General features: G+C 36.1%; 1 protein-coding gene and 1 non-coding gene across 2 annotated transcripts in view; one reads left to right on the top strand and one right to left on the bottom strand.

The window, feature by feature from the left end:
- LOC113924546 (TNFAIP3-interacting protein 3-like) overlaps positions 1 to 861 on the top strand; it is a 33796-nt gene extending 32935 nt beyond the window's left edge. Inside the window, exon 11 of the mRNA XM_027598436.2 lies at positions 249 to 861. Within this exon, the coding sequence (XP_027454237.2) occupies positions 249 to 280 (32 nt within the window). The 3' untranslated portion in view covers positions 281 to 861. The remainder of the gene's footprint in view (positions 1 to 248) is intronic.
- Positions 862 to 2717: 1856 nt separating this feature from the next.
- LOC113926060 lies at positions 2718 to 2824 on the bottom strand. Its single transcript, XR_003521145.1, has one exon. It is a non-coding gene; the product is annotated as a U6 spliceosomal RNA (small nuclear RNA).
- Positions 2825 to 16401: the final 13577 nt, after the last annotated feature.

Below are 16401 nucleotides of genomic sequence, written 5' to 3'. Positions count from 1 at the left end.
GAGTAGAACTAGGCCACAGCTGATTTCACAAAGTGGTAAGCATATGTCAATGCTTAAGATAATAACCCTCCATTGCCCGCCTCTTGATTTTTCAGTGTAAACTTGTGGGAGCTCATGAATAAAATATTTCTCTCTCTCTCTCTCTTTTTTTTTTTTTTTTGCCAGCCTCAAAGTTTATGTTAGCCCTGAGCCAGAAGAAATGAATTTTTAATTTTTAATCTGAAACATTTTCCTTCTGTTTTTCATAGGTTTCTCCTCAGAAAAGAAAGCCCATCAGTAGAAACGCACACAAGTGGAGGAGCATACCGGCCAAAGGGAGAGCTTGGCTGAGGGCCCTCATTTTTCTTTTTACTGGTGGCTTGTGTCGGCACAACTGCACATCATCTACTCCATGATTTGTGTGCGGTAGTGTTTCCCTTTGGCACGGAGAGAGGAAAAGACTTGGGACAGCTGAGATCCCGATCAAGTTTGAGAAGCCAGCATTACACAACCCAACGCAACGTCCAGTTTCCTCGAAATGAGATGTGGCAGATGGATTATGTGCCATTCTTTGAAACTCTCTTCAGCATATTGCTGCTGGATTTACAGAGACTGATTTCATGATTTCAGCAACTCCACTTTTGGTACAGCGATGCTCTCTGTTGATTGAAATATATATTCCCTGGGGGAAAAGTTTCTGCAGTTGTAAATTTGTAACACTGCTCCTATTGTTTCTGTAGGGCTTGGTTCTTTAGCCAGTTTGACTAGATACTGTGTTCGTCATTGTTGACCTTGGTGAACCTGGGAATAGGACTGAAGACCTGTATAGATGTCCTTAAACTAAATGAATGGTTCAATCTGAATAAAACGGTAACCTCAAAACTATGCTTTCAACAGATCCTTCCTTTAAGGTGGGGAGAAATTGTGAGCCTCCTTCATTTTTTTGGTGGGATAGATTATGAAAGATAAAACCCTACTGTGATGATGATGGTTTTGCTGTGCTCATATGTACTTACAGTAGTAGTTCAGAGACACATGGATTTGGGGTGAAATCTGTTTTTTCTTCCCATGGATTGAGTAATTATTGATGAACAACACGTCTGACTTCTCAAACCTATGAAAGCAAAAAATGAATGTATCCAAATTCTATTGCAATTAAATTATACAGTGGCATGACAGATGTCTAAAGACTAAGCAGATTTAAAAGTATTACGTTCATCCATTTAATAAGGTTTCTGCTAGGACCAACTGGAGGTCCTCTTTGTGAGGAGATGTATAGCATGAGTGTGAGATCCGTGGATATCTGTAATCCTAGAAGCACCTAAAGAAAGAAAATAAAACAAAGCTGTCATACTGCTGTCAAAAAAACAATCCAACATACTGCTAAAACTATCTGGCTCCAGCTTCCAGAAGTTATACTACTTAATTCCAGCTCAGACTCTTTCCTTTTTTTCAACTTCTGAATATACTTGCAGCTTTGTGTAACAGGAAGGTGCACCAGCCTTAGAAAGTTAAATACTTTCAGCCTCAGTCTGGCTACTGGGAAGATAATTCCTGGGAAAGAATTATCCTTCTCTTACGTTAATTCTCTAAAGCTTTGTTTTTGCTGCTACTTATTAAAGAGACAAATCATTCTTGAGCAATACTTCAGCATAAGTGAATCAGAAAAACAACAGGGTTTACAAGTCAGTTTCATTGATGCTTTTTTTTTTTTAATTTCCATTTCCTCAGATTCGTGGAGAAGTCATTGCAATAACAACTTTTAGTGGTGGATTAAGTTTGCCAACTGAGATTGTACCTATTGGCATAAAAACTGAACATACATACAAGACGTACCCTTTGACAGATTCATTCTAGGTAAATCAAACAGCAATAAAACATGATTTAACCATCCTACTACTATTATTGAAGTCATCCTATTATTAATTAGCAAGTTGGCAAACATTGGCAAGATTATGCAAATGCTAATGTAATGGGAAGAACTCCAATTTAAGTGGGACCTAATTTAATTTGAATTCCCAGTGGGTGACTGCAAATGTAGAAAGGGGAGCCCTTGCTCAGAGTGCAACAAAAGACAGAATTTCTACAAGAAGACAGATTTCTACAGCCCTGGCCCAAGAGCCAGCCAGTCCCTCCTGTGTCCCTCTCCCCATATCATTTGTTTGGGGGCTTCTGTCTCAGCCCATGATAAGGGTCATCCTCATCTGTGGCACTTGCTTCATTATCATACACAATTTGTGGAAATTATGTGAGGAACAGCTGTGTCCTTTGAAAGGAGAGGAAGTCGTACCACACAGTCTCTTTTATCCCGGAAATGGAACATGAGGGCACATTTTAAGTTTTTGATGATCATGGAGAATTTGACCTTGAAGGTATCACATGAAGAAAAAGGTATATTCACCTTGTCTTGGTTGTGACATGAAGTCAAAAAGAAAACCTTCCTTTGGGTCTGGTAAGGTCTGGGGGTTAGTTGACCCCATTTTTCTGACAAAAAGGATATTTCGGACTAAATTGCTAATATGAAGCATGAACAGACTTCCGGGTAATTTTCTTTATTTACTGAGCTCTATCACTTAATGTTCAAGTGCATTACATGGTAGAAGTATGGGTCTAAATGGTCGCTTTCATGTATCAATACTTTTAATGTAGCTCAGTCACGAGTGAAATCAAATCTAAAAGACATTATGACCTCCCAACTCAGTAATTCAATTTAACAATTTTTTATTAATTTTTTTTTTTTTAATATGGAGGACTTCACCAATTTGTGTGTCATCCTTGCTCAGGGGCCATGCTAATTTTCTCTCTATCATCCCAATTTTAGTATATGCGCTGCTTAAGTCAGCACAACAATTGTTAGATGAATACCCATTATTTTCAAAAATGTTTAGGCAGCGCCAAACATCACACACTGCCTCTGTCTTTATGCACTATTTTTGGTTGAATCCATATTTGGAGGGAAGGACAGAGCCATTTAGCAGCTTTTATTCTCCCCAATTTGGGGGTCCTTCTGCCCCCTTTTCATTTTTGCCATTTTTATTTCCATCTTCCCAGGGACCCCAACAATATTAGATCCGAAGGAGATATAGAATCAGGTGCATTGCTGTTGCAGCTACACTACGATCCTCCCTTCCCTGCCTCAAAATTGCCTAAGCTCCAATTATACAGCTCAAAAGAAAAGAAAATATTTGCTGCAATTTTTAATAATTTTAGAAATAATTTCTCTTGCTTCATTTCCTTCTTACATACCTCCCTCTTCACTCCCATCAGTCTTTTGTTCCAAGGAAGAAAGGTATTCTGGGGGAACAATTGTACTCCCGGTGTCTGTGATTCTGTAAAAAAGGAAATTTCTACCAGCACACACAAATCACACACCCACACACTCACTCTGTACTCACACCACACACACCATATACACACACCACGTGCACGTATATGCCACACACACGCACAGAGACAAAACCCAGACACACCACACACCATGCTCACCACACACAGACACACCACACAGACACCCCACACGTGCACATGTATCACACACTCCACACACCCTGCCTCTCCCTTCTTACCTATTTGTCCTCATTTTCTCCATTTGTGACCGAGGAGATTTATTCAAATGGGAAATTTTGCATGATAAAGCTAATTTTTTTTCACGTTGCCTCAAATCCCTGTATGTATAATATATTGCCAAGAATACTGACCAACTCCATCCTAGGCCTCCTACAGGAAGCAATAATGTTGAGATCTAGAACCAAATAATTTGCCAGTAATTGCTAAGTAATATGAGACTTTTAATGTTTACGGGAATGTGTGAATTTGACTAATTTGTGTACTGCACAAATTATTTTATAGTTTAAATATAAATTTAAATTATAAGATAATTTTTCTCTGCTCTCCTCTGATTTTATTCCATTCCAATATCAGAAGGAGGAGCACAATTTATGGGTCTCAGGAAATACTATTTGGTAAACTAAACCCAACCCTTAGGGCTTCCTGGATATGCTTATTACTGAGCATTAATTTGCTGAAAGAATCCATCCTATTAACTGATTTTCCTGAGTCTGCTCTTGCCTGGCAGGAGTGTGCTTAGATGGACTAGCAATTTAATTTGCACGTCTGTGGGGGAACCTCATGGCTCCCCTCTCTCTCCTATCTGCAGCCGAAGTTTGATGACCCACCTCAGTCAACCACAGACACACGCACAGCTGGCAGAATAAGAATGAGACCCCCTAGGGGCGCCTGGGCAGCACAGTTGGTTAAGCTTCTGACTCTTGGTTTCAGCTGGGGTCATGGCCTTAGGGTCGTAAGATCAAGTGGGGCTCTCGGTGGCACTGAGCATGGAGTCTGCTTGGGACTCTCTCCCTCTGCCTCTGCCTTCCCCCCACCCCACCTAAAACAAACAAATCTTTTTTAAAAAATGAGACACCCACCCCCTGTCACTCCGAGACACCTGTGCAGGCATATCTGGCTATGCTGAAGTAGAAGAAAATGAGTTTGAGAGACTTGTTTCTTGGTTTCCAAACATCCATTCCTTTGTTTTTGTTTTGTTTTGTTGTTTTGTTTTGGAATAGCACCAGGGTATCCTTTAGGAAAGTTATTTTTCCTCATTGGACCCAGTTTGATCTAAAGTGCCCTGGCCTCTCCTAGGCAAGAGGCAACCTTGCGATCCAAACCAGGCTAACCGGACACTCCATTGCTGGAATTTGAACTTCAAGCCCACATAGCCCTGGGGAGGCCATGGTCCTTACACGGCACTTTACATTTGATCGTGTTCTGCAACTTCCATGTATTTGATACGAGCAACCCAGTGTCTCTCCAATCAATTCTTCAAGTCAGAGTTTTTCTTGTTTGAAACAAAAGAACCTTCATTAATTACAAGTGTGAGAGTTAAAGCTCAGAGACTGTCAAGGATATTGTGAGGAATATGTATATGTTACACACACACATTTTTAATATATTTTAAAGTGGAAAATAAACCTTATAATAATACAATCAGATAAGTTAATTCAAATGTTATGCTTGCCAGTCTTACAAAATATTACCTTGGATCATTGTGCAGTATATTTTAATATGGAAAACACCAAAATAAAAAATAAAATACAATTCTTCATTTGAATTTTCTCCTATATCCAAAAAGCCCCCTAGGAAAATATTTTAATGAGGCAAACTTGGTAAAATTTCCAATGAACTAAAACCACCAAAGCCCACGTCTAACTTCCTTATTTCATTTTCTGAAGTGCTAACTTGCGTATAACTAATAATTTACATTTTCATAGGTTGTTAATAAATAAATTACAGGAAATAAAAGGCCTTTATGTAAGAACTATACCAAGTGAATTTTGCTTTAACATCTCAGTGGGATGATGGGTTTTTTTCCCAGCAAAGTTAAATTCTTAACATTATAAACTTACGATTATTCTGTAGCAGAATGTTAATTCAGATGCAGAGTAGTTCCTCAATGAGAAGTTAAGATAAAATTCCTGAATGGCTTCAAAATTGTCTGAGTCAGTACAGTGTTAGATAATGGATTAATTCTACACATATCCTAAGTCTCACCTTGATCAAATATCTATTTTGGATGTTATTATTTGTCAATGTCATTTACTAGAAATGTGTTTCGTTTTTATAAAAACGTATGGTGTGTGCAGTGATGGGCCATGCAAAAGAAACAGAGGCACTTTCTATTCTTTCTATTGTCTAAAGAAAATTATTCTAGCAGCTGTAGGGAGGATGCACTGAAGCCAGGGAGAGTAAAGCTCCTTTTAATTTCCAACATATTTTTTGGACTTTCAATGTCTTTAGAAGTATCATATTTTTACGTAAAGCACAGAAGACAGTCAGAATTTGGCAATTTATATGGAGCAAAATATTATAATACTCAAGTGCTTTAGCAAAATTTTGTAAGTTTTTTTTTTACAAAAATGTATTCTTTCAATAATTAGCAGAATCTAGAATCATTTTATCCAAAAGGGCAAGTAGCCTTTAATTAATTTATTTTTTTAATAATTTTTTATTGTTATGTTAGTCACCATACGTTACATCATTAGTTTTTGATGTAGTGTTCCATGATTCATTGTTTGTGCATAACACCCGGTGCTCCACGCAGAATGTGCCCTCAGCCTTTAATTTATTTTTATATTATTCCTAGCTCCATAAGGCTCTAGCACTATGACAAAAATCCATCTTTTCCATAAAACATTAAAAATTAGTCCCAGGATATAGATTACTTATTAAGAAAATTTACAAAATTGGGGCACCTGGGTGGCTCAGTAGTTAAGCATCTGCCTTCGGCTCAGGTTATGATCTCAGGGTCCTGGGATCGAGCCCCACGTCGGGCTCCCTGCTCAGCGGGGATCCCGCTTCTCCCTCTCCCTCTGGCTGCTTGTGTTCCCTCTCTCTCTCTCTCTCTGTGTCAAATAAATAAATAAATCAATAAAACCTTTTAAAAAAAGAAAATTTACAAAATCAAAATGGATTTTTTTAAATACAGGAAGTGGAGAGTCTGTGTTCTGACTTAAATTAACTTTTCCCTGTTTTATCATATTTTCCTAAAGAAAATTATCATTAACGCTATTGAGCAAACTTAACTTTCCTTTGGACATTCTTTCTTGCTTCATCACCAAATAATTTAACATCTATCTCCTTCACCTCCTCTACCAACTGGGGAGACGACATGTGCTAAGTTACTTTCCAGTAAAATGAAAAATCAATCATGTAAAAATAAGTTTTTGTGGGTTTTTTGTTGTTTACCAATAGAAGTAGTCACAGTAGTTTAAGAACTTCTATCCTAAATCCTTCAAGAGAGCCACTTTTATCAAATGTATGTAATGAGTGGCTACAAGAAAATGTAATGAGCGGCTATAACAAAATTTTGTAGAAAGAGCATGGGATTTGGAGTCAGGTATAGATTCTGTTCCTGGTTTTACCAGCTGTGAACATGAACAAGTGTGCCGAAATTAGTGAACCTCAGTTTCCATAACTGAGAAAGGACAACAAGAAAACACTCTCAGAAGATTTTTGTAAAAACCAATTCATATCAAACATGTAACGTTTGGCACTGGGTGGTGTTCCGTATTTGTTAGCTTCCTTCCACTTATTGTGATGGTGAAAGAGATTTCTCTCAGATAGCATTTCCCAAAGTGTCCTTGGTAGGAGGGAAATAGGAGCTGTGCAGGAAAGGATTGCCCGTGCCCATGAATATAAAATGTGTTTTGTCCAACTCAGCTTTTACTGTAGGACACTACTCATATCTCTTTATGTGACATTACTTACCTTGTGAATTGTTCCCAACATGTTAAGATGTTAAGTTACGTTGACAAGTTATGTTGATAAGTTCATACATAGAGTTAACACAAAAACCCGATGCCATTCAAGATTAATCTCTGCAAGACAGAGGCATAAAATTCTAAATTCTCAACTAAATTTAGATATATTAGGCTTATTAAAAGGTTAGACCAAACACAGAAAATGTTACGATATCACGTATCATTAAGATTAGCTTCCGTGGGATGGGACAGTGTAGAAGGACAAAAAAGGAAGTAAACAAAAAAGGAGGTATACACCCTGATGGGATGGACAGGTGCAGATGATCGGAGGAAGCCCAGCCCTGTGAATGGGTGTGCTATGCCAGATAGAAGGTGACAGATACAAGGGAAGATCAATTTAGATGTAAGCCCCAGGAAAATCCAACAAGGAGTAACAATGGTATTCAAGATGAATGTGACTGAAAATGGATCAAAGCATGCAAATCAAAAGGGCTTATCCTGATCCAGAAAGAATGAAACAAAATAGAATATCTGGACACATTCTGGAAAACTTCGTATTACAAAGAAAAGGTAATAATCATGAATTTAAAAATAATCCTCATACAAGTTTCCAAGCTAAAAAAAATCAATTGGTCTATAAAGGAACAATAGAGGGATACCAACCAATCCTGAACAATGCGACATACAGGAAGATAATGGAATAGCACTTGTCTTTTTTTCTTTACGTTATACTCCTGTTTTTCATTTATCTTTTCACTCATCTTTCAGGTATCAATGCAAATAACATACTGAATATATATATAAATAATATACTGAAATTATATTAAATTTTATATAAATTGCTCTATAATGTCCTAAAAACTTATTATAAGGCAATTATAAATGCCTTATTTCTGGGGCACCGGGGTGGCTCAGTCAGTTGAGCATCCAACTTGATTTCAGCTCAAGTCATGATCGTGGGGTCGTGAGATCAAGCCCCACTTCAGGCTCTTTGCTCTGCTAGGGTCTGCTTGAGTTTCTCTCTCCCTCTGCCTCTCCCTGCCTGCACTCTCTCTCTTAATTAAATAAATCTTTTATTTTTTTTAAAGATTTTATTTATTTATTTGGCAGAGAGATACAGAGAGAGAACAAGTAGGCAGAGAGGCAGGCAGAGGGAGAGGGAGAAGCAGGCTTCTCGCTGAGCAGGGAGCCTGATGCGGGGCTCGATCCCAGGACCCTGGGATCATGACCTGAGCCGAAGGCAGCCGCTTAACTGACTGAGCCACCCAGCCCCAATTAAATAAATCTTTTAAAAATAAAAAGATAAATACCTTATTTCTTAGTAATATATATTTGCACTTCTAAAAATACATTTAAGTTTTACCATATCTATGGCTAGTTAGAATGTAGCAATGATACTGCAAGAAGCCTGTCTCTCTGAGAGTTTATCTTCCAATTTTTGAAAATCTGAAGGTTTTATTACTTTTATAATATATATATATTCTATATATATTATATATATATATTCTATATATAGAGAATATATAGGTCACAGTTCAAAGCCAAAGACTAATTGAGTAAGAAGTGTTTATTTTTGAAACCTAAGAGCATTTTACATTTTGGCCATTGCACAAAATCCTTTTTATAATTTTTATTCTATCTTGCAATTCAGAAGAACTTCAAGTAAAACTCAGATTTCATGTTTATCTCCCTTAGAAAAACAAATCATATCATGGAAGGAGAAACTGAATCACAGATGTCAATATAGAGTTACCAATCTAGCAGAATTGCAGCTTTTTATATAATTTTCTAGTTTGTAGGCACCCCAATGAAGCCAAACTTACATATGCCACTTTATATAGAGGAATTTTGGAGATTTTGGTCAATATTCCAGAGTCAAGAAACTTTAGGCACATTCTTCATATTAACGTCTGCAAGGCGCCTCCAGTTTCCAAAAGACAATTAAATTGTTGATTGGTTTCATCCAAGTTCCTAATTAGGTTATTTCAAAAATTAGAAGTATAAATACTCCATAGATATACCTGAAGCTATTGAAGTAACAGGAAATTAGTGGTAAAAAAAAGCATAAAATCCAAATGTTTTTCTTTATAATTAATCTGTGAAAACAACTTATATATAAATTATACATATTAAATATCACATATATATCTTAAGTAGAGCACAAAACAGACAATGAAAATATTCTAACAGAAATGTAACAATGAAAGATGAACTAAACTTTTGATAAAACTTTTTTTTTTTCTGGTAACTTTCTGAAAGTTTTTTTGCACCAGTAAATGTGCCACCTGGTACATTTCAGGTTCTTTTTTTTTTCTTTTAAGATTTATTTATTTGAGAGAGAGTGCACAGGAGCGAGCAAGAGGAGGGGCAGAGGGAAAGGGAAAGAAGGAGAATCTCAAGCAGACTCGTAAATGAGTACAGAGGCTGTGCAGGGCTCTATCCCAGGACCCTGACTGAGTTCACAACCTGGGTGGAAGTCAAGAGTCGGCCACCCAACTGAATGAGCCACCCAGGCTCCCCATTTCAGGTTCTTTATATGGGATATCCAAATCGATTGCTAAGGATGTTATATGTAGCTTGTAAAAGTTAGAAACAGGCATGCTGGTGTGGCATTTACATGTTCTTGGACAGAGGATTGCTAGAATCAGAAGCAGAACTCAGAGTGTAGTAAGCTTAAAAAAAATTCTTCTCCCATTCTCTTTTTCTAAGCTGCCCCTGCACAGTCTTCTGATTTCACTAGGCTCTGGGAGTAAGGGGAAAGGAGCTGGCCGACAAAGAGAAGATGCGGGGTTAATAGGTGAGTTTGAGGAAGGGTGACATCAATGAACACCCATCATCTGACACATCCATGACCAAAACCAATCAGCTTCACTTAATTGAGAACTCCAGGAGCATTACAGCCAGAAGCCAACTTAAGTGCCAATGTCTCTGAAGCCTTGAGGTCCTCTGGTAAATTAGCACCCACGACAAGCTACATGGTGACCATCAACCAGGCTAGCCACCAGAAAACTGTTCTGTGAAATGCTATCTGTATGGCTCATGGTATGAGTCATCATGTTCTTTTCTGGAGTTTTTGAATCTTAGCACACAGTTCACAGCCTAAGAAGTTTCTCTGTTCCTTGCTAGCATCAGGTCAGCTCTGAGAACCCGTAAGAGAAAACAGCTGTCTTTGCTCTGCTATGCTGGCATTCACCAAAATCCGTGGATTTTCTTCTTTCACTCTTTACAAACTTTCTTAAGAAAAAAGCTGCCTTCTTTTCTTCACTTTTTCATTTACTCACAATTACTGTCTTTCGTTTTTTGAAGACGATACTTGACTGAGGACCTTCTCATATTGACCCGGCACCAGCCATGCTGACCCGGCACCAGTCCTTCCATCAGAGGGTCAGGACGGTGTTCCTAAGCTTTCTACGTGGCTGAGAGCACCTCTCTGAGCCAGACCAGCTCTCAAAAGTCAGAGAGGATCCTTATAAAATATTAAAAAGAAAATATTGTGACCCAATGTACTTGTCAAAATCTTGTACCATGAGCTCCCATATACAGAAGCTCAGAATACATCTCACCCATGTGAAAGTCCAAGAAAAAAATGTTTTAAAGATACTTTGTAGCTAAAGAACATATTCTAGATGGATTAAACAGTAAAAAGAAAAATATAAAACCCTAAAAGCAATATTTAGCAAAATGGAAGAAACAACAACTGAAACCAATATATTTGATCTATAAAATGCAATCATAAATATGTAAATATAAAGGAGGAAACATGTAGGTAAACACCATAAATACCGTATCTGGTATTTACATGTAACATATAGGTGAATATTTTAAAAACAACATAAATATGTAAACATTAACCAGAAATACATATGTACATCAAATATGATGGACAATTATCTAACATGTCTAATGTATAGTTTCAATAAATCTTTAAAAGCACATTTATTTAATAAATATTTGTTAAGCACTTATATTCTATGCTACCTAAAATGAGCCTGGAATCTTCATATATTAGTAGAGAGAATATAAATTAGTTTACCTTTTCTGGAAAGCAATTGATGCCATGTATCATGTGTTTTAATAATGCTCCAGTCTTTGATCCAGTAAAGTCCTCTTCTAAGAATCTAAATTAAAGAGTCAGTAATGTAATCAAAGGTCTACATGAGAGTTGTTAAATAAATTGAGAAACACGTCTAAGAGCCATTTTATCATTATTAAAATTATTTACAAAAAGTTAACATAGTAAAATGTTAATTTAGCTTTAAGTAAAGAAAAATCACCATTTAAAAAAATGAACTTAGGTTCACAATTCATTATCTACAATTCTGAAATTTAGCAGCTCCAAGCAATAAAAACTATTTTGTAACTCATTTAATAGCAAAATATGACCTGAATTCATATGAGGCTATTTATAGTCTTTATTTATCTTATTTATTGTAAACTTCAGACATTTCAATATTAATGTATTTGATTAAAGATTCCTGCCCCAGACCACACTAGGGTTATTATGTAATATGCAGTTTATACCATATTATCTTTTTATAGCTTATCAATTCTCAATTCCCAAGCATATTTTGGTTCCAAAAGTTTCAGGTAAGGGATTGAAGACCTATGCACAGTCTCAACTAAAAAAGAAAAAAAAAAAAGGACATATCCATCTCTATATTTATTTTTCATTCTATCAGGATGGATAGATAGATGGAAGGAAGGAAGGGAGGGGGAAGGGAGGAGAGAAGAGGAAAGAGTGCAGGTATGAAAAAGAGGAATTTTTTTCTAAAATATTAGTAGTTATCTAGGAAGAGTGGAATTATAGCTGATTTTATTTTCTTTTTAATGTTCTGAATTTTCTAAAATAAGCAAAATTTTAGAACGAAGAAAAATCAAAAAAATTACAAAAACATTATTTGGGAGTTATTTTATATTAGAAGCTCTTCATGGAAAACACAAAGATAAATTATTTAACCAACTTAGTGTTTGGATTATCACATATTTAAAAATAGTGAGGGATATATTAATGGATATTCAGTATAAAAATACATGTATACATATATAGTTAATATTTAATTTTAATTTAGGCTGTATTTCTGTAGTCATGTAAATATATATTACACACACACACGTACAATTTTCTCCATGAGGTCTACCCTGTCCATCCCATTTAAAAAGGCAACATCTCTCGTGCTCTAGATTTTTCTCTCTTGCTCTTTTTCTCCCCCATTACACTTACTACCTTCTATCATGGTATATTTATTAATTTATTATGTGTATCACCCCTGCTAGAACATTAACTCACAAGGGCTTGGATCTTTTCTCTATTTTGTTCACAATGTATCTCAAGCACCCAGAACAGTGCCTGGAACATATTAGGCATTCGGTGCATATTTGTTGAATTAATGAAGATATATATAATTCCGAAATACTCAGTAACAAAGAGAACAACACACACTTCAGTAATTCATAGAATCTCAGACTTCTTGGAATCATAGTATCTGAAAGGAGTCTGAGCTCTCTTTAGTATAGATAAATATGGCTTAGCTGAACATGGTTTTAGGACATTACTCACTACTAGATAGGCTCTCTAAGTATAGTATTTATTTTATGCTAAGAAAGGTTTATAACCAGCTTCTAGTAGAAACTTTTCTTGAGGTTTGCCTTTCTTTAATGTTTTTCAAGTTTTCAAAGAGAAGATTAAGAACTCTTCTAGTGATCCTATCATGTGATCCTGGCTTAGTGATTTATTAAAATAATATCCCTTTGACCCTTTTAATCTTGTCTGAGAAAAAAAAATCCTATAATCTAGTTTCCAAGGATAATGCAGAGCATAAGAAGAATATGCAATATGGACGAAGTGATCTACATAAATTTCCACTATGTTATCTACACAGTCTACGTCCTTTGACAGTACTTTTAAATTGAATGCGTGGAATGTTCATGATTCTTCCTGAGAACAAATGGCTTTCTTGTCATCCCCTGGGCCTGTTCTGCCACAGGATACTGCAAGCCCAGGATCAGGACACAACAGTGCTAGATGTAGCTTTCATGAAGTTGTGTATGTGTAAGCACAGAGAAGCCACGGAGTGGTGCGGGAGAGAGAGGGAGCTGGGGTGGACTCTTTCGCTCTCCCAGCATTCTGCAAGCCAAGTCATAATTCTTCTTATACTTCATATACACGAGCTATGCGAAGTGGCCATAAGATCGTAGGCTGCCTTCGCCTTTGATAATCTGAAGTCAGAGATTAAATTCCCAAATAGCAGAAGGGATAAATGAAAACATTGGCTGGATGGTTTTGTTTTGTTTTGTTTTGTTTTTCTTTTCTTTAGTTCCTCTAAGTGTATCTTTCACTTACACATTCTATTTTAGGATGGTACCTTCCACGCTAAAAGTTTCTCCCCACTGGTCTTTGGGGAAGTTGACTTCTGTTGCTTTATGATGGGCTGTGTAGCAGACACTTGCTTTTTTACTGGGTCTTTTTGCTTATTGTTAAAACCCATATTTGGTGCCGGTATTAGGTCTCAGGGAAGATTAGCCCTGCCCCAGTCTCAGCCGCAGAGGATGAATCTTGATTACTTTCGATCAACCATAGCACAATAGTTCTGTTTCCTTGCCATTTTGAAACTGAGTCAGAAAGAGGTACCTGATCCAATTCTAAGTAATAAGACATGAGTAGAAATCTGCTGGAGTAGCTTCCGGGGAACGATTCTATGCTCTTAAAAAGAGACATTAGAAAAAAAATAAATAATAAAAAGAGAGACATAGAGAGAAGACTCTTTTGTTTTGTTTTTTGTTTTTTGTTTTTAATGAGAGAAGACTCTTTTGTTTGTTTTTCCTCTGCACATTGATCTGTGAGGATGTATAATTTGCAGATAGAGTCATTCTGCAAACATGAAAGGCCTATCCAAGATGCCAAGGCTAGTAGAACAAAAGGAATGACTGAGTATTTACTGGCATTCTTAAGTTGCTGAATTAACAGAACTTGGAGCCTCCCTCCATCTGAGACACTAGTTATGTGCAACAATAAAGTTTCCATGTTGACCAAGCCACTTTGAATAAAAGCTGAAGATGTGCCTCTTCTGCAATATGGTAGCAGCTAATGTGTGCATTTTTGAGACAGGTTTGGTTATTTGCAATAGTAACACATCCTTCTATGTTTTCAGTTCTTATCTTTGCCAACCTCAGTCTATGATTTCATTTTGAGGAATCACTTCGAATTTTTAAGTGGTCTGTCTCTTGTCTATCTAAATCCCTTTGCTTTTTGAACAAGCAAAGTAGAACACAAAAGACATATATGAGAAAAAAAATCTGGAGATCTAACTAGCTACAAATAAATAGACTCTCCCACAGTCTTATTTCACAGTTACTCTTTGAACTCAAAATTTTGGCATAAATTTGAGGATTGTTTATTATATGGAATAGCTATGTTATAAAGCTAATGCTGGTGATTTATTTGTTGTTTGACATGATAAAATTAAAGGCATATTCCCAACCAAAAACTCCTCCAGGGAGAATTGAATTTTAAAATTTCCAGCAAAAAGAAACTATCAGGTTCAAAAATGTGCTTGCTAATATTCTTCACAGTTATTTGAGAACTTGCAAAGATTTCTCAGATGGGATATTTTCATTCTAGCATCACTACCAATTTCCAGTAACTCCAAGGTTATGGAACTTGTCATATTCCCCCAATTTTTTGACCACACATTTGTGATTCTCCTTAACATTTCTGTGATTCTAACTTTAACATTTCTTCTACTTTTAATTGGGTATATACTATATAAATGAGGATCCTGTGGTGAATTTATATGGAAAGAATGTAGAATAAGAATTTGGAACTCTGTCTTCTTTGCACTGAGCCTAGACTTAGAGCTGGAACATCATTTTCTCATCTTTCACACAAGGAAGATGAGCTTGACCCAATTTTTCTAAAAATTTTCCTCTAATGGCAAAGCAAAAATGAAAATGTTTGCAACACAAACACTTTGTGGAAGATTTCCATCATAGATAAAATACTTAGGCCAATGTTGCTGTCTAAGTCATGATATATATTTGTTTTTGTATGTAAATATTGACTAAAATTGAGATGTCAGAAAGATGCACCATGCATATTCTGTGACTCCACTTTATTTATATTCCAGATAAACCATATTTCTCAAGGAATATGCATTCTGTAGTTTTAAAACTTGACAAAATAGTTTCTTCCTATTTTAAAATCTTAAGAATTTGTTTCTAAAGATGTTAGACTGCAATATCACACGTCGTCAATAGGTGCCACCACCTCATAGAAATTACCAGAATGTACAAATTCTTTAGTTCGATGTCCATAAGTTAATATTAGTACATTTAAAAAGAAGCATCATAAACGTAGAAGAGGCATAAAGTAGCTTTATTTAAAATAAGGATATTTTCCAGTAGGAATCTAAGAGAAGTAAAATTGCAGATAAGTGCTGTAAAAAAAAGCTTTGTGAAATTTAGTGAAATCAATGGAGGGTGATGGATGCATCTTAGGAAAGCATCCATTATTTTCCTGGAGTTTGGGATACCAAACTTGCTATTATGATAGATTATGCCATATTCAAACTTGAATTTTTTTAATAAAAAGATATGATTGTTTCTGAATATATTTAAATCATTGTTTTTTTTCATTTCAAATTTTTATTTAAATTTTAGTTGACATGTATGGTAAAATCGGTTTCAGGTATAGAATTTAGTGATTCATCACTTACATATAACATCCAGTGCTCATCTAACAAATGCCCTTCTTAATACCCATCACCCATCTAGCCCATCCTCCTGCCCACCTCCCTCCATCAACCCTCCATTTGTTCACTATAGTTAAAGAGTCTATTATGGCTTGCTTCCCTCTTTTTTTTTCCTTTCCCCTGTGTTTACCTGTTTTGTTTTTTAAATTCCACATATGAATGAAATCATATGATATTTGTCTTTCTCTGACTTATTTTGCTTAGCATAATACATCTTAGTTCCATCCATGTCATTGCAAATGGCAGGATTTCATTCTTTTGATGGCTGAGTAGTATTCCATTGTGTGTGTGTGTGTGTGTGTGTGTGTGTGTGTGTAATATTTATATAATATATATAAAAGAGGTGAGATAGATATATATAGATATATATAGATATTTTTCCCCATAGTTTGGCTATTGTTGATAATGCTGCT

Source organism: Zalophus californianus, chromosome 2, assembly GCF_009762305.2.
Source record: "Zalophus californianus isolate mZalCal1 chromosome 2, mZalCal1.pri.v2, whole genome shotgun sequence".
Taxonomy (NCBI): Eukaryota; Metazoa; Chordata; class Mammalia; order Carnivora; family Otariidae; genus Zalophus; species Zalophus californianus.
This window is presented reverse-complemented; position numbering and strand designations above follow the sequence as displayed.